Source organism: Rhinatrema bivittatum, chromosome 5 (assembly GCF_901001135.1).
Source record: "Rhinatrema bivittatum chromosome 5, aRhiBiv1.1, whole genome shotgun sequence".
NCBI classification, from domain to species: Eukaryota; Metazoa; Chordata; class Amphibia; order Gymnophiona; family Rhinatrematidae; genus Rhinatrema; species Rhinatrema bivittatum.
In genome coordinates this window covers 360,841,640-360,860,236 of record NC_042619.1, presented here as the reverse complement: position 1 = coordinate 360,860,236, position 18,597 = coordinate 360,841,640, and the positions used below count along the sequence as shown (strand labels likewise).

Genomic DNA, 18,597 nt, shown 5'->3' with positions numbered 1-18,597 from the left:
ATAGAGCAACTATTGGAACAGACAACCTGGACCCTACTACAGGACAGAGAACTACTGGGCAAACAGGCTGCACAGAACTATTTGTCTCTTAGAGAGATACTATCTAGTCAATAGAGAGATATAAACGTGTGAACTATTAAGAAGCAGCTTTGCAGATGTCTTCAATGAAAGTGGCTCTGAGATGAACCATGGCTCTCACCCAAGAAGCCTTGACAGAGTCTGTAATCCAGCCTTCATGCAACAGTGAGCTATACAATCCACTAGCCAATTAGAGTTCTTTGAGAAACTGCCCTTAGTAATTTAATACAATCAAAGAACAGCTGAGAAGCTGATGGTGAGGTTGAATCCTCCTCAAGTAATATGCTAGGACTCTCTTGCATTCCAAGGAATGAAGAGCCTGTATTCCTCATTGTGCATGTAGGCTTGCAAAGAAAGTAGGCAGCACAATAGTTCGTTTAATGTGGAATGCAGATACCACGTTTGGAAAGGAATTGGGGCGAGTTTGTAGAACAAACAATCCTTTTATGAAAAAACGGCAAGTATGGAAAATAGGAAACCAGAGCCTCCAATCTGCCAACTCTTCCTGCCAAAGTGATGGCCACAAGAAACATCACTTTCCAGGTGAGAAACCTCAAGTTAACTGACTTGAGAGGTTCGAAGGGAGGTTTCTTGTTGAGCTAGGCTGACTTTGAGGTCCCAAGGTACCAGGAGATTCATATTTAGAAGCATTTAGATGGTTAACTTAGAAGTTATCCAGCTAAATGAATGTTTGGGCACTTAGCCATCTGTATTTTAGCTGGCTATCTTATTATCTGGCAAAAATTTAGTCGGATAACTTAGGGACATTTCAAGGAGAAGTTACAATATTCAGAGCTAGCTGGATAAGTTATTCAGCTAAGTTGGTTGGGCCAAACAGCTGTCTTACAGTTAGCCGGCTACCTTTAAGATTACTGACTATATTCAATAGAAACATATAGAAACATAGAAATGACGGCAGAAGAAGACCAAATGGCCCATCCAGTCTGCCCAGCAAGCTTCCCTCATTTCTTCTCTCATACTTATCTGTTTCTCTTAGCTCTTGGTTCTAATTCCCTTCCACCCCCGCCATTAATGTAGAGAGCGGTGATGGAGCTGCATCCAAGTGAAATATCTAGCTTGATTAGTTAGAGGTAGTAGGGGTAGTAACCGCCGCAATAAGCAAGCTACACCCATGCTTATTTGTTTTTACCCAGATTATGTTATACAGCCCTTATTGGTTGTTTATCTTCTCCCCTGCCGTTGAAGCAGGGAGCTATGCTGGATATGCGTGAGGTATCAGTTTTTTTCTTCTCCCCTGCCGTTGTAGCAGAGAGCTATGCTGGATATGCATCGAAAGTGAAGTATCAGGCACATTTGGTTTGGGGTAGTAGTAACCGCCGTAACAAGCCAGCTACTCTCCGCTTTGTGAGTGTGAATCCTTTTTTCTTCTCCCCTGCCATTGAAGTTATGCTGGATATGCGTGAAGTATCAGTTTTTCTTTTCCCCTGCCGTTGAAGCAGAGAGCTATGCTGGAAATTCGTGATGTATTAGTCTTTCTCCCATGCCATTGAAGCAGAGAGCCATGCTGGATATGCGTCGAGAGTGAAGTATCAGGTACATTTGGTTTGGGGTAGTAACCGCCGTAACAAGCCGGCTGCTCCCCGCTTTGTGAGTGCGAACCCTTTTTTCTTCTCTCCTGCCGTTTAAGCAGAGAGCTCTGCTGGATGTGTGAAGTAACAGTTTTTCTTTTCCCCTGCTGTTGAAGCAGAGAACTATGCTGGATATGCATTGAAAGTGAAGTATAAGAATGGAGTGATCAAGCTAGTTGAAAGGCATCAGGAATAGAGGAAGGTGGAGGTAGTAATTTGGATATTTGGTTTGGGGTAGTAACCGCCGTAACAAGCCAGCTACTCCCGTCTTTGTGAGTGCAAATCCTTTTTTCCACATTTCCTAGAGGTTTAGTGATCAGAGGTTTAAAATGCCAGAGACCTTTTACGAATTTTGATACCAAAGGATGGAGAGAGATCAGAGCTCTTCTACCTGCTGAAGATATGTGGCAATAGTAATGAGATGAACCTTGAAGTAAGAGGTGCTAAGGGCTGAGGAAGAACAGCTATTGGACTAAGTATATCAGGCCACAGGAAAAGGGATCCTGATGGTTAGATACATACCATATCAAGAACATCTTCCACCTGAAACTATAGGATTTTCAGGTTGAAGGATTTCTGGCTGAAATAAGCACTCCTCCACATTCTTAGAAAGGAGTAAAGAAGAAAAAACTGCTTGCTCAACATCCATGCCATGAGGCTCAGAGAAGGCAAATTTGGATGGCAGAGCCTGCTGCCTTCTTGTGGGATAAGAGTAGGAGACATCCTCAAAAGAAATGGAGACTGACTAGACAGACAAAGAGTTATGGATACCACACTTGCTGTGGTCAGGCAATGCTATCAGGACTTTCCTTGCCCTGTCTTGAAGGATCTTCTGGACAGTTCTGGCAATGAGAGGGATTGGATTGAATGCAAAAGGTAGACCAATGCTCCAGTCCAACATAAAAGCTTCAGAAGCTAATCTGTAGTTCCCAGAATGTATGAAGCAGAATATTATGACAGTGGACCCTTGGGCCAAGACTAGTAAAGCCCTACCTGAGAGAAGACTTCCCAGGCTCTCGTCGTTGGGAGGAGGATCTCAGAACCAGTCCGGGTTAGCGGTCAGCAGCCGACAGACAGATCCGGGTATCAGTCCAGGGTCAAGGCAGGCAGCTAGCAGCAGAGTCCAGCAAACAATCCAAGGGTTGAAAAGGTAGCAAACAGGCAAATCCAGGGAACAGTCCAAGGTTGAGACAGGCAGCGAACAACAGAATCCAATCAAACAATCCAAAGGTCAAGGCCAAGAGACAGTCCAGGGGGCGAGGAGCAGGATTAGAATGGAGAGGAACAGGAACCAGGGACAAAGAGTAGAATCAGCGCAGCCAGCAGCTCCAGGAGACCTGTTGCAGAGGCAAGGCTGGAGGGCAGGGACTGAGTTCAAATAGTCCCTTCTGGATGACGTCAGTGAGGAACCGCTGGAACGTCTCCCGCTGCGGTTCCTTTAAGGCCTGCCATGGGGCGCGCACGCGCGCCTATGTTGTGGTCAGCCTTGGAGAACTGGTGGTGTTCCTATTGCCCCTGAGGAATTGCAGCGGCATCTTCCTGCCGGCACAAGAGAGGGCAGCTCAGTTCCGGGACCTTGGCAGGTAAGGGAGGCTGGCTACGCGTTGCTGCGGCTGGCGAGCGTAAACAGTACCCCCTCTCTTACGCCCCTTCCCTGGGGGTTTTGGTTTCTTGGGGTAGCGGGCATGGAATTGCTTAAGCAGCTTTTTATCCAAAATGTTTGAGGCTGGTTCCCAAGTGTTGTCTTCGGCCCATAACCCTCCCATGATATCAGGTATTCCCATCTTCAATTCCGTCGACGGACATCCAAAACATCCTTGACTTGGAAGAGTTGAGCCTTGGCTGAAGAGACCCTTGAGGGGTCTGGAATCTTTCTGGTGGGCCAGGATAACACCAAGGGTTTTAGAAGGGAGATGTGGAAATCGTCATGTATCTGTAGGGCAGCAGGCAAGTGTAGCTGATAGGTGACTGGTCCTATCTGTCGGGTGATGGGAAATGGCCCAATATAACACGGGGCCAATTTCATGGATGGCACCCTGAGATGGATGTATTGGATACTCAGCCAGATTTTCTCTCTGCACTTGAGTTGTGGGCTTGGTCGACGATGCTTGACCGTACTCTTCTTAGCCCTGAGGTCAGCCTTTTGTATCTGAGAATTCATGCGGCCCCATTGGTTCTGCAGTTCCTGAGCTGTTATTTTATTTATTTATTTAGATTCCGCTTTTTGCACTTTTTTCAGTGCTTCACAGTGGATTACTAGCTGGGCTGCAGGAGAGGCTACTGATAGTGGTAGGGGTAGCGGGGGGCTCGGCTGTCATCCGTAGACTATTTGGAATGGGAGGTTCCGGTGGCGGTGTTGAAGTGGAAATTATGGGAGAATTCCGCCTAGGACAATAAGGCTACCCAATTGTCCTGTCATTCGTTGACAAACATGCGCAAGAACGTCTTCAATGTCCGATTTGTGCATTCTGTTTGTCCATTGGCCTGGGGTGGTAAGCTATGGTAAAGTCCAAGGTGATGTACTTTCTGCAAAGCGATCGCCAATATTTTGCGATAAATTGAGTTGCTCTGTCAGAAAGAATATGTCGTGGAAGTCCATGTAAACGGAAGAAATGCTTGGTAAACAGTCTCGCTAGCTCCGGGGCGGTAGGGAGTCCAGGAAGGACCATGAAATGGGCCATTTTGGAGAAGTGATCGATGACCACCCAGATGACTCGACAGCCCTCCGAGGGAGGAAGGTCAACCATGAAATCTGTTGAGCACAAACGGGACTACTGTCCCGTTTGTGCTCAACAGAAATCACTTGTAGGTCAACCTTATGGCTTGCTACAACCTTTACCGGCACCCCAAGAGCCATGGACAGATGAGTCCATGGCTCTTGGGGTGCCAGTAAAGGTTGTAGCAAGCCATGAGGTTGACCTACAAGTGATTTCTGTTGAGCACAAACGGGACAGTAGTCCATATAGTTCCAGACATCCTTCTTCACTTGGGGCCACCAGTAAAAGTGTTGGATTAGGTTTAAAGTTCGTGCTCGGTCCGGGTGACCTGCTATATGGGAATCATTCCCCCACTCAAGAACCTTCTGACTGAGCCAGCGGGGAACTACCATCTTTCCAGGAGGAACGAGTATGGAAGCAGCCAGGAGAATTCGGGCAGGATCGATCACATGGCTGGGGGGATTCTAGGGTATCCTCTACTTCGAATGACCGGGAGAGGGCATCCGCCTGGGTGTTCTTGTGAGCTGGTCTATATTTAACCTCAAAGTCAAAGCAGGTGAAAAATAATGATCACTGAGCCTGACGAGCGTTTAGTCATTGTGCGTTACAGAGATGTCCTAAGTTTTTATGGTCTGTATACACCATAATCCGGTGTTGTGCCTCTTCTAGCCAGTGTCGCCATTCTTTGAAAGCCATTTTTATGGCTAACAGTTCTTTGTCCCCGATTCTGTAGTTTCGTTCCACCGGAGAGAATTTTTTTGAGAAAAACGAACAGGGTCGGAGACTCCCCCTATCCAAGAGTTGATTCAAAATGGCTCCTACTCTTTCCAAGGAAGCATCAACCTCGATGACAAAGGGGTGTGTGGGGTCCGGGTGACAGAGGCAGGGTTCTTCAAGGATGGCTTGCTTTAGGTTAGAGAAGGCTGCAACTTATTCAGGCGGCCAATTCTTGATATTGGCCCCCTTCTGGGTGAGTGCTGTAAGGGGGGCCACTTTCTGTGAATAGTTGGGGAAAATGATGATAAAAATTGGCGAATCCCAGAAATCTTTGGAGTGGGCGAAGGCCGGATAGTTGAGGCCAATCTAGTATACACATCACCTTTTCAGGGTCCATGCAAAATTCTTTGTTGGAGATTATATATCCTAGGAAGGGTAAACTTTCTTCTTCGAAAAGGCATTTTTCCAATTTAGCATAAAGTTTGTGGACTTGGAGCCTCTGGAGTACTTGAGTGACATCTCGACAATGTGAAGATAAATCTTTAGAGAAGACGAGGATGTCGTCCAGGTAAACTACCACACTGGTGTACAGGAGATCACTGAAGATTTCGTTCATCATACCTTGAAACACTGCTGGAGCGTTATATAGGCCGAAGGGCTTGACCAGGTACTCATAATGTCCATCTCGCGTATTAAACACGGTCTTCCATTCGTCTCCTGTTTGATGCGGACCAAATTGTATGCGCCACGCAGATCCAATTTGGTAAAAGTTTTGGCCCCTTGAAGTCGATCAAGCAGTTCCGGTATGAGTGGAAGAGGGTATCTGTCTTTCTTGGTTATAGCATTGAGCCCCCTGAAATCGACGCAGGGTGTAGTGTCCCGTCCTTTTTGGTTACGAAGAAGAACCCCGCACCTGCAGGGGAAGTGGAAGGCTGGGTGAATCCCTTATCAAGGTTTTCTTGAATGCATTGAGCCATGGCCTTGTTCTCTGGCAGGGAGAGCGAATAGACCCTACCCCATGGGGTGGTGTGGTTCCCGGAATCAGACTGATGGCACAATCAAATGGTCGGTGCTCGGGTAGAATGTCGGCCGCTTGTTTGGAAAACACATCCGAGTAATCGGCGTATTGAGGAGGGATTGCCAGGGAGGCTGTGGCTAATGGGAGCGGTGGTAAAGGCCTCACAGGGAGTATGCAGGAAGACAAACAATGATGGCTCCATTGGGATAGATGAAGGGTTTCCCAGTCAAAACTAAGGGAGTGGATCTATAGCCAGGGAAGCCCCAATACGATGGGGTGAACTGCCCTCTCCAGGGCATGAAAGGCTATCTTTTCTTGATGGAGAAGGCCGGTCCGGAGGGTCAAGGGTTCAGTCGTGGTGGTGATCTGCCCTGGTAAAGACTCTCCATAGATGGATGAGATGTAGAGCGGGGTTTCTCTATGGATGGTGGGAAGTTTGAGGTGGTCCACCAGAACCTTCATGATAAAGTTCCCCCCGGCTCTGGAGTCCACTAATGCGAGGGTAGCAAACTCGCATGCATCAATCATGAGGGCAATGGGTAGAGTAAGCTGGGGAGAAGGAAGAGCACAGCCCAAGGTCAACTTCCCACTGACTCCTAGGCTCTGGCGTTTCCTGGCCTCAATGGGCATTGAGCTCGAAGATGTCCTTGTCTGGCACAATAAAAACATAGGTCCAGAGAGTGTCGCTGAAGTCTCACCTCTGAAGAAAGATAAATCTGCCCGAGCTGCATCAGTTCTTCCTGGCTCATGGCTCCAGATGAGGTGACAGGTAACGAGGGTGAGAGGGTGTGAGAAGGAGGGAGCCAGTGGTACCGACCTTCATGGAACCTGTAACTCTTGATTTCTCTGCTGAAGTCGCCTATCGATCCTCCCAGCCAGTTCAATGAGAGCATCAAAGGATTTGGGGAGTTCTCGGGCAGCCAACTCATCCTTAATTTGGGAGGATAGTCCTTCTAAAAAAATGCTTTGGAGACTGTCCTCTCTCCAGTTCAACTCAGAGGCCATAGTCAGGAACTCAATAGCGTATTCAGCCAGGGTCTTTGAACAATGGCGCAGGTGCAGCAGGTCTGACCCCACGGTGTCACGTCAGCCAGGTTCGTCGAAGACTAACTGCTGCAGGTTTTGAAGCAGGACGTCGCCTCTCTCCCAGAGTGGTGATGTCCAGGCTAGGGCTTTCCCGTCAAGAAGGGAGAGGATGGAGGTCATCTGAATAGAGTCGCTGGAAAACTGTGAGGGCTGCAAGGAAAATTGCATGAAGCACTGATTCAAGAATCCTTGGCACAACTTAGGATCCCCTGCATATCAGGGAGGTGTTGGAAGATGGATGGTGGGGGCTGTGAGAGAGGTCAAAGGAGGAACTGTAGCTGCATTGCAGGTCGAGGCGGTAGAGGCATCCAGGCAGACAATGAGTCGTTCCACCGAGCCGGCGAAGGCCTCCAAAAATTGCTGCTGTTGCTGGATCTTGTGCGAGTCCCAGAATGGCTTGGAGACCGGAGAGATCTGCCGGGTCCATGGCCTCTGCAAGCTATTACAACAGTAGACTCTTGAGCCGAGACGAGTAAAGTCCTACCTGAGAGAAGACTTCCCAGGCTCTCGTTGTGGGAGGCGGATCTCAGCACCAGTCTTGGTTAGCAGTCAGCAGCCGACAGATGGATCCAGGTATCAGTCCAGGGTCAAGGCAGGCAGCTAGCAGCAGAGTCCAGCAAACAATCCAAGGGTCAAGGCAGGCAGCAAACAGGCAAATCCAGGGAACAGTCCAAGGTCGAGACGTGCAGCAAAGAGCAGAATCCAGTAAACAATTCAAGGGTCGAGACAGGAGGCAAAGAGGCAAATCCAGGGAACAGTCCAAGGTTGAGACAGGCGGCAAACAGCGGAATCCAATCAAACAAGGTCAAGGCCAAGAGGCAGTCCAAGGGGCGAGGAGCAGGATGGGAACGGACATGAACAGGAACCAGGGACGAGGAGTAGAAGCAGGGCAGCCAGCAGCTCCAGGAGACCTGTTGCAGAGGCAAGGCTGGAGAGCAGAAACTGAGTTCAAATAGTCCCTGCTGGATGACGTCAGTGAGGAACCGCTGGAACTTCTCCCACCGCGGTTCCTTTGAGGCCTGCCGTGGGGTACGCACGTGCGCCTATGCTGTAGTCAGCCTTGAGGACTGGCGGCGTTCCCGTTGCCCCTGAGGAATCGTGGCAACATCTTCCTGCCGCCGCAAGAGAGGGAGGCTCGGCTCCAGGACCTTGGCGGGTAAGGGAGGCTGGCTGCTCGTTGCCGCAGCCGGTGAGCATAACACAGAAACTGAGGTAAGTAGTGTGTTTGGAGATGCATGTTTTAATAGATCAGTCAATGACCAGATATGGAGAGCCTGTTTGCAGAAGGCATATAAGCCCATTCCTCCTTGCTTGTTTACATTAACTATGGCTACCTGATTGTCCATCTGCATCATGATTCTTTTGCTCAAAAGGCCTTTTGAGCAAAATAATCTCCTGGTTCTCAGTTCCAAAAAGTTGATTTGTAGTTGACTTTTGCCAAGGACCAAATCCCTTGGGTCCAGATGGCACTAAAGTGTGCTCCCTAAAATTTCAAAGAAGCATTGGCGGACAGAGTTACTTGATGCACTGGAATGCAAAGCTAAAGATCCACCATCAGAGTTTCCAGGTTTATCCATCACTGGAGGATCTCAGGAGTCATGGAGATCTGATGGGATAATGGCTGGACCAATTGATCCCACTGGCTTCATAGAGTCCACTGAAGACCCCACAGATGCAGACAAGTTAGATGACCTAAATGCACCACTGTGGCCATATGGCCTGTTAGAACAAGGCTAGATCTTGCTGTCCCCCATTCCCACTGCATCAGGGTTTTCACCAGATCCTGCAAAACTCTGTCCCTCTCGACAGGAAAGAATGTCTTTTCCTGAAGGGAGTCTATTCAGGCTCCCTTGAACTAAATCCATTGAAATGGAACAGAATTAGATTTCTAGAAATTGGCCAGGAGCCCTCAGGACTAGAGAAGCTCCATGGTCATAAGTAGGGACTCAAGCATTCCCACTGGAGACAGCCCTATATCACCAACCAATCATCCTGTTATGGGAACATGCAGACTCCTTGCCAATGAAACTAATTGCAGCTATTACTGCTATCATTTTGTGAACGCTCTTGGGGCTGCCGAGAGACCAAACAGAAAAACCTAGGAAATGCACTTCCTATACCTCAAACCTTCACCTTTGATAGGCAGGGTGAATGGAAAAGTGTACATAAGTGTCTTTTATATCTAGAGTATATATCCAATTCCTTGGCTGAAGAAAAGTAGAATTGTCTGTAGAGAGTTCATCTTCAATATCTCCCAGACCAAAAATCTGTACAGCTTCCCTAAATCCAGGATAAGCCTCAATCCTCCTGATTTCTTGGGGATCAGAAAGTACCAGAAGTAGAATCCCTGGCCACACCTCAATCACTTTCTGTTGAAGCAAACAGGCTATTTCCAACTGCAACTGACCAAACTGAAAGGAGACAGAACTGAAAAACATCCCCTGTTGGATCAGAGGGAGGTTGAGAAAAGGCAAGTAGTAGCCATATTCCACAATCTTCAGGACTCACTTGGGTGATGCAAATCCACTCCAGAAGGAAGGACCGGACTCTTCCTCCCAGTGGAGGAGGCCGGCCTCAGGAATGTCAAAAAATGGTCTCAGGCTTAGGCTGTGACTGGGCTTTTGGTTGATGCCTCTCCAGCTACTGACCTCTTGCATGTTTTACTGCAGGTTCGGACTTCAAGGATGTTGAAAAAGGTAGAAGGGATGTCTTGGAAAAATGGATGAATGTACAAAAAGTACTAATGTCAGGCTGGGGTCAATTGGTCCCTCACTGCTGCAGATAGACATTGCAGAGGGTTGATGCTCTTTATCAGAGCCATTCTCCTGTACCTTAGCCTAAATAATTTCTCCCCCTGTACAGAGTACATCCACCAAATGGTCATGCACATCTTTATGAAGGCTATTCGTTCGCAACCATGAAAGTCTTCTGGCTAGTGTCAAAAGCTTCTTACATGGGATGGAGAAGATACTTCTCACACTCCTCTGTATCTTCCATAGTTTGATGGAAATCTGTATGTCCAGGGTCTGACGATTCCACCAGAGGTTTCTGTTTCTGTACACACTCATGTAAATACTGCACCATGCACAGCTAGTGAGCTACAATTTGAGAACTAAGCATGGATTCTTGGTATATATAAATATATAAATAAATAAATAAATATCTGCTCAAATGCATCTAACACATTTGGATCCTTTCCAGGAAGCATGTTGAGTGATTCTGGATGCATACTTTAATGCAGACTCCACCACAACAGAATGGGGAAGTAGCTGGACTACCCCAAGGCCTGAGGAGGCCTGAACTCTATATTTCAGGTAAAGCATTCAGGCTACCAGAAGACATGATATTGCAGCCTGCCACACCTTCATTTGAAGGCCCTTGAGGCAGCTATGTACTGCAATGGATGCAGTCTGCTAGAAGTTGGAGGATTTGCAACAAATCATGCTCTTTCCTATCAAAGATGGACAGTATCTTCACTAGCTTCTCCAAAAAGCACGAGTAGCTGAGATTTTCTGGTGGAGACGTATGCTGAGACAAATCTGGCAGGGGATGTGAAGGAATCCCTGTAGAATTCTCCTTCCCTGACCTCGAAGGAATGCTGACCCAGGATCCCAACATTGATAAGGGAGATCAAGGAGGAGACTTCTGCTGGTATAACAGGGAAAGATTCGGTAGGAAATCAGAATGAGCTGAGCTCATTTCATCCCTTTCTGATTCCTGAAAAGACTCCCCATGGAAGAAGGGGGGTAAACTTACCACAACAATAGAGGGACTCACTCCCACTGCCAGAAGCCACTGAGACTCTACATGGCTCTATTGTGCAGAATATTTTTCCCTGTCCTGGACAGGAGAGGTTCCAACTTCTCTTTCTGGCCTGCAGTGCTTAAGGAGGCAAATCAATTCTTGATTAGAACCATCATCTGGGCTCCCACTGGTTGAGGGTCCTTTGTGTTGGAGCTGGAGGAGAGACATCCTCTTCAGAAACCCAAACCGATTTATCCTCACTGCTGATGGTGCCAAGTAGGAGCTCAGAGCTGCAGTGGTTACAATCGTAGAAGTGCTGGGTTCCGACACACTTCATGTCAGTTGCGCCGATGCCTCTCGCAAACAGGTCTGATTGTTAGCACCAGTAAAGCCACCTTCTGCATAACTCTGCCTTCCAGGGTGGAGGGACTCCTGTGCTTAAGTGCAGAGGTGCTCCACTCAGAGATCAAAGGAGCCTTAGCATCCTGCACTAAGGGAGCTAACTGCATTCTGGAGTATGTGCTCCAGGCCAATGAGACGGATGGTGAATGGGCTAAAACCAGGAAAAATAAATGGATTGGATCCATAGGAATCTTCTGTACCATAAAAGGACAAAGGCATCTGTACCAAGGAAGCTATCTCCCCATCTCTTTGTCAAAGAAGGATCAGCACCCTTGGAACCTTGCATGGATGATACTTTGACACCGTGGAAGATGGCCTCAGAGGTGATCTCTCCTGTCACTTAGGCACTCTTCTTGACACCTCATCCGGTACCGTACCTTGCTCAACCCCTGAAGTCTGGTAGATCTAGGAGCCAGCACCCTGGGGCAAGAGCCTTTCCTGACTTGCAGGAAAGAAAGGAAATTGAACCTACCCAACCTCGTACTAAGACTTCCAGATTTTATCCGATGGCACCTTCTGCAGGCCTCCATCTTCCAGGCATGGTACTGCTCTACCATCCAAGATATCCAACCATAACTATAATAATTGGAAACATCATGATCCAGGCCAGGCATTAGTAACAGATAGAATAAGTGTCTGTGGTGAAATATGCTGTCTACAAACACAGCCCTTAAATTTGCTCGCTGCAGGCTTTTTGCCTTAGATTTCTCCTTTTTTTTTTTTTTTAAAGAACAGAGAAGTTCTATTTAGGCAGCAATAGAAAAAATGAATCACAAATGCAAACTCGTGACAGAAAACAAAGCCAAATAGGGAAAAAAAATTGAGAGACTGGGAACATGTCCATGCAGGGCTTAATTTCTGGGGGAATGGCCTGGAACGCAGTTCTGGCACTTCTTTTCTGTCTTATGAAGGAGAGCAACAGAGTTGTTCTCCTCCAGCCCTTCCCCTTCAGACAGCCTGCAGGAAAGAGGAGGAGAGAGGGTGAACAGGAGCAGGGCAGAGAACAGCCATTCTGCTCCCTAATCCAGCCCCTCTCCTTCTGTTCTACAGGTTACAAGGGGGGAAGGGGTGTTACTGAAGCAGAAAATGCAGAGCAGAGATCGGTCACTTTGCTCCCTAATCCAGCCCCTTCCCTCCTGTTGCCACACTCCCTTTTCTCAGGAAACAGGAAGAAACGGGGTGACACTGAAGCAGAAACTGCAGAACAGGCAGAAAAAGGGGTTGAAACGCATGTTTGAAATTTATGAGCAGTACTGCCAGTCATCAAGGCTTCAACCCTGTCTTGATGATTGGCACGAGAACTTGCAAGTTTCGAATTTGTGCTCATTCGACCCCTTTTTGTGTCTGTTACCCGAGGCTCAATTTCTGGTGGAACTCAGACCGCCACCTTTTTCCAGGACCTAAGGAAGTGGAGTAGAGTTGGCAGTCTAAATCAGTTCCTCTGCAGAAATGGAAAAACCTGGTGGTGTAAATCAATTCCAACTCTCCTGCAGAAATGGAGCAGGTAGTGGTGGTACAGATCACATCTGAGCACCCAGGTCCCAAAAAAAGCAGAGCAGAGTGTGTTGGAGTTGCTTATCCAGACACGGGAAGTGACAGGATAGCTACATGGCCTTAAATTTTTGAGCAATTTCCTGGCACAACTGAGAAAACCATGAGAGATAATGGCCAAGTTTGAAGAGCCATGAGGTGAATGCCCAGCAGCCCCACTGCTTCTGCCACTAATGTACAAAATTTCAAAAATTACTGATGCCTTCAACACCCCATCTATCATAGAAAAGCAAACATTAACAAACATAAGTCCTTGGCTTGAATTCAATCCTATCTCCAACATGGAAACAGAGAAAATGCTGAAAAAAATAAACCCCGCACGTCATGACATGGACACCATCCCGACCAGAGCGTTAAAGGAAATCGCTCATCCCATTGCCCCAACAATAGCAGCAATCATCAACAAATCTCTTATAGAGGGTGAGCTTCCTACCAAATTAAAAATCGCTACAATCACGCCACTACTAAAGAAAAAAAACCTGAACCCAGAAGATTTAAACAATTACCGCCCAATTTCAAACTTACCCCTCTTTGCTAAACTAACAGAGAAGGCGGTTCTGAAACAACTAAACGAACATCTTGACGACCACAATATACTATTTCCCACACAACACGGTTTTAGGAAAAACCTCAGTACAGAAACCCTTCTACTCAATCTTTCTGATACCTTACTAAGAGGCTTCGATAACAAACTAGATCATCTTCTGATCCTCCTTGATCTGTCAGCAGCCTTTGACACAGTGGACCACAAAAGGCTTATTTCTAGCCTGGAATCCATCGGTCTCGCTGGAAAAACCCTTAACTGGTTTACCTCTTTCCTTAATAACAGGTTTTTCAAAGTCTCCTACAACAGCATTTCATCAGAGGCCATACCTCTGGAAACAGGAGTTCCTCAAGGGTCGGCTTTATCACCTATTCTCTTTAATATCTACCTTCTACCTTTATGCCAACTCCTTTCAAGCCTTAACATCATTTTCTATATGTATGCTGATGACATACAACTGCTCATTCCTATAACTTCGTCTTTAGAAGACGCAATGTCAAAAGCAGCTTCACACCTCGATGCAATACGAAAATTGCTGAACAACCTAAGATTATGCTTAAATATGAGCAAAACAGAATGTATTTTAATGACAAGAAAAACCTCTGGTACAACATCCACTCCACCCTTCCAATTCGACAACATTCAAATTCTTCTTAAAGACAACGTTAAAGACCTTGGTATTTGGCTAGATAATGAACTAAATTACAAAAAACACATCACAACAAGAACAAGAGAAGGCTTCCACAAAATTCAAATTCTCAAACACCTAAAACCACTGCTTCACCCCCAGGACTTCAGAACCGTTCTTCAAGCCCTCATCTTCTCCAGTTTGGACTACTGCAACTCCCTTCTAATTGGCCTTCCTAAATCAACCTTAAGACCACTGCAGTTACTCCAAAATGCAGCTGCCAGAATTCTGACTGGCAAAAGAAAATCCGACCACATATCCCCAGTACTCTACAACTTACAATGGTTATCGGTTGAAAAAAGAATAGAGTACAAAATCCTCACAATCCTACACAAGACAATTCATAAAGTAGATTACACTGCCCTGGACAATATTATACATTTACATAATTCATCACGTACAACAAGGTCAACATATAAAATTCAGCTGGATGTTCCTTCATTACCACAAGCCAAATTATCCTCCACAAGAAATAGAGCCATCTCCATCGTCGGCCCAAAATTATGGAACTCATTACCTCATCACCTCAATTCGCAAGTAAACGTTAAATCTTTTAAAAAAGAACTTAAAGCCTGGCTACTCTCACAGTCCTACAATGGTTGCTCACCTAATGACAACAGAACATAAATCTTTGATTTCATCCTCTGTACGTTCCATTCTACGTGAGCAATCCCCCTCCTACGACGACCGCCCTGACTCACAGAAACCTTCTCGCTTTTGTTACGGTATCAACCGTCCCCCTACAAGATTTTTTATACAATCATATTTTCTAATATTTAATGTATTTATTGACCATTACTAAGTTATTGTTCTGATTCAATTTTTTACTGTTATACTGTTATGGATTTAAATGTAACTGGTTTGTTATTATGTAAACCGGAGTGAAGGCAATGTCTGCTATACCTCGGTATATAAACGAATGCTAAATAAATAAATACATGTCTGCTTCCTGGCCAAGCTGATGTTTACTCCACTGGCTTCCTGGGCCTTACTGCTTCTGATGACCACATTAGGGGAGGGGGAAGAGGCAAGAGAGTAAGTGAGGGGATGGTAGGGGTAGGTAAATGAAGGGATCAGATGGAAGCATATGAAAGTGAGGTAAGGGTGAGTTTATGTGGGGGCAAGAAAGTGAGTGAGTTCAGAAGGAAGTGAGGGCAAGTGAGTGAGAGGGCAAAAGAGTGAGTGAGATTGTAGGGGCTGTGGGTTGTGTGAGGGGTGAGAATGTGAGAGGAACAAAGTTGTGGGGTATGAGTGAGGGGGATCAGAAGGATTGTAAGGAATGAGGTAAAAGAGGAGAGGACAATTGTGAGTTAGGTGATTTAAGAAGGGCAGGGAAATTGTGAATGAGGGGAGGGCAACAGATAGAAGGGTGTATGATGGGGGTGTGATTGAGCAGAGCTTGTGGTGCTGCTCCATTAGCTGGGGACACTTTTGATTCCTGGTTGAGGAGAACATGTGGCACTCCTCACCTTCCCAAGGCAGAAGACAGCCAGCTGATTCTGGCTCAAAGAGGCAGCCTATGCTTTACTGGTCAAGGATGGAGAGGAGGAGAGTTGCTGGAGAGGATAATTTTCCAGAGAGGAGGAACTAATGACCATTAGTGTGGTAGACCTCGAGAACCACCAGGGATTGGGGATGAGACTTAGGTGCTCTAGGACCACTGGGGGAAGATGAGGACCACAGGAAGAATCACAAGGTGGGGGGGGGGGAGCTTGGGATGGAGAACCAAGATCACCAGAGCAGAGAAGAAGAGGGGGCTCCTTACCTTAGTGAACCTCTGTCTTCAACCCCCAGGTGTATTTTGCCCACCAGTACTTATTCAGCACTAGTGTACAAAGAATACCTTGGACTTGAGTGCTGGTGTTGGCTGAAGATGAAAGACCACTGGGATAAGGAGGAGAAAGAGTATGACGTGTGGGTTCACATTTATGTGTGTGTGAGAATGTGTTTAGGAGAGTTCACCAGGCCCTGGCTCTCCCACTCACAGAAGTCACACCTGACTGCTCTTCCAAAACTGTCTACCCTTCACTTTGCTCCACCGTTCCCACTTCCTTTTTTGTCTACAAATTAGGCTCCAGGTCTAATAGCAACAGGAGGCGCCAGCTCCTTGATAAAAAGAACAGCAGTAAGGAGTCCGCTTGCACAGGCTGGAAGCATGAAGTAAGTTTGACACTAGAAGCTAGCTCACAGGGGCTGGAGAGAAGCACTCTATTGTGCAGTAGGAAGGAGAAAGTACTGAGCTGCAAAGAACTGAGTCACGTGGGCGAAAAGGCAACAACGTGCTAATGCAAGAAGCCAGCTTGTGCAGGCTGGAAGGAAAAGTTCCCGGTGAAAACCCTTGCTCCTGCGGGTATAGCTAAAGATGAGAGGAAGGGAAAGGAAGGAGCAGAAGATGAAAGGGGCAGGGAAACAAAACAGATGTGAAGGGGAAAATAGTAATGGGGCAGGGAAGCTTGGTGCGGGGGGAAGACGAGAAACGGAAAGGACAGAGGAAGGCTCAGAGAAAGAGAAGAGGAAGAAGAACAAGGCAACAAAGAGGGAGAAAAGGAATGGAGAGACTATTTTAGGAAAAACTGTCAATGTGGCTATGAGCAGGAGATGGTGTATGCACGCAAGAGACCACCAAAAGATCTGTTGCGAGAATGCCTTATCTCAATTGGTTTTACTTTCTTGAACCATACCATCAGTGTCTACTGACCTTTTCATTATTAAACACGTGAATTAAAAAATAAATAAATATGAATGCCTTGTGATTATACAAGAACGCAGAGAAAAGCAAACATATAAACGAGCATACCCTTTCTTCTTAAATAATTCATGTTGTTCACAATCACAGCAATCTTGTCTTGGGAATCCAAATAAGAAAAAGTGGAAAAATCATTCACATTCAGTGCAGCTGCAAAATTGAAAGATTAAAAACAAATATGTTATATCAAAGTATTTTCTATTTAATAAATCTCATTTATATATATATATTTTTTTTACCTCCTTTGGATATAAAATTAAGGTGTCTTCTCTCAGTCTCAAGTATTGTGGGATTTATACGAGAAACTACATTGGGCTGATCCATTAGGAAATCTATCACATCCATATGATCATTTAAAAATCCCTGTTGTAATAAAAAACATTTCAAATCATATAGTAATATAGTAGCATATTTTTCAAAAGGTTTATGCAAAATGCAGTGTTTATCTACATGTATAAGTAAATGCTGGATGCTAGACATAGGGATAGTAATTTTCAGTCGCTCGCTGACTTTTCAGCAGTACCCGTAGACATTAGCCTGAATACTCAAAGTGAACTTATGCACTTTCAAAATTCATGGATGTTATTTGTTAAAATATGCAAGTAAACATTTTCTTTTCCTCAGCTCTACACCCTGGACTGCCTATAGTAAGTGCATGGAAAAGTATATATGTAACTGAGTTATTCACAAAGTTCTTCTTGCACAACACCCTGAATAATTTTCATAAGATGATCTACATACATAAAGGAAATTTGCTTACTGCAGAAACATAAAAAATGACAGCAGAAAAGGACCAAATAGTCCATCCATTCTGCCCAGCAAGCTTACGGTAACATCTGCTGTGCTATACAAGTCACCCCCTTACTTAGTTTCCCAAACCGTCAGTCAGGGCCCTTGTTGAATGCTGTCTGAGTCCAATTCCCTGTTACCTCTTGCCATTGAAACAGAAAGCAATGTTGGTTGCATCCAAAGTATCAGCATGTTGGTTAAGGATAGTAACTGCCACACCAGCAAGTTACCAGCAAGTTATTTGTTTTCCCAGACTGTAAAACCCAATGTCCTCATTGGTTGCTGTCTAAATCTAATTCCCCTTTTCCTCCTTTCCCCCTGCCGTAAAAGCAGAGACCAATAATGGAGTTGCATCAACAGTATGAAATCTTATTGCTTAAGAGTAGTAACCGCCACACCAGCAAGTTACCCCATGCACTCTTCTTCATTTCCATCCTCTAGCCTTTAGGGATCCACAGTTTTTATCCCATGCCCCTTTGAAATCTTTCACTGTTTTTGTCTTCACCACCTCCTCTGGAAGGGCATTCCAGGCATCCACCACCCTCTCCGTGAAGAAATATTTCCTGACATTGGTTCTGAGTTGTCCTCCCTGGAGTTTCATTATGTGACCCTTAGTTCTACTGATTTCTTTCCAACTGAAAAGGTTTGTCAAGTGTGCTTCATAAAAACCTTTCAGGTATCTGAAGGTCTGTATCATATCTCCCCAGGGTATACATATTTAGGTCCTTCAACCTCTCCTCATAAGGCATTTGATGGAGACCCCCCACCATTTTTGTCGCCCTTCTCTGGACTGCCTCCATCCTGTCTTTGTCCTTTTTGAGATACGGTCTCTAGAACTGAACTCAATACTCCAGGTGAGGCCTCACCAAGGACTTGTACAAGGGGACTATCACTTCCTTTTACTTACTGGTTATTCCTCACTCTATGC

At 45.9% G+C, this 18,597-nt stretch overlaps 1 protein-coding gene across 3 annotated transcripts in view; it reads right to left on the bottom strand.

Moving 5' to 3' along the window:
• UGGT2 (UDP-glucose glycoprotein glucosyltransferase 2) overlaps nucleotides 1-18,597 on the bottom strand; it is a 1,031,439-nt gene that overhangs the window by 433,629 nt on the left and 579,213 nt on the right. For all 3 annotated transcript variants that reach the window (XM_029604715.1, XM_029604718.1, XM_029604716.1), the window contains exons 18-19: nucleotides 17,120-17,243; nucleotides 16,932-17,030 (exon numbers count right to left, since the gene is read on the bottom strand). In XM_029604715.1, coding sequence (XP_029460575.1) covers nucleotides 16,932-17,030; nucleotides 17,120-17,243 — 223 coding nt within the window. The remainder of the gene's footprint in view (nucleotides 1-16,931; nucleotides 17,031-17,119; nucleotides 17,244-18,597) is intronic.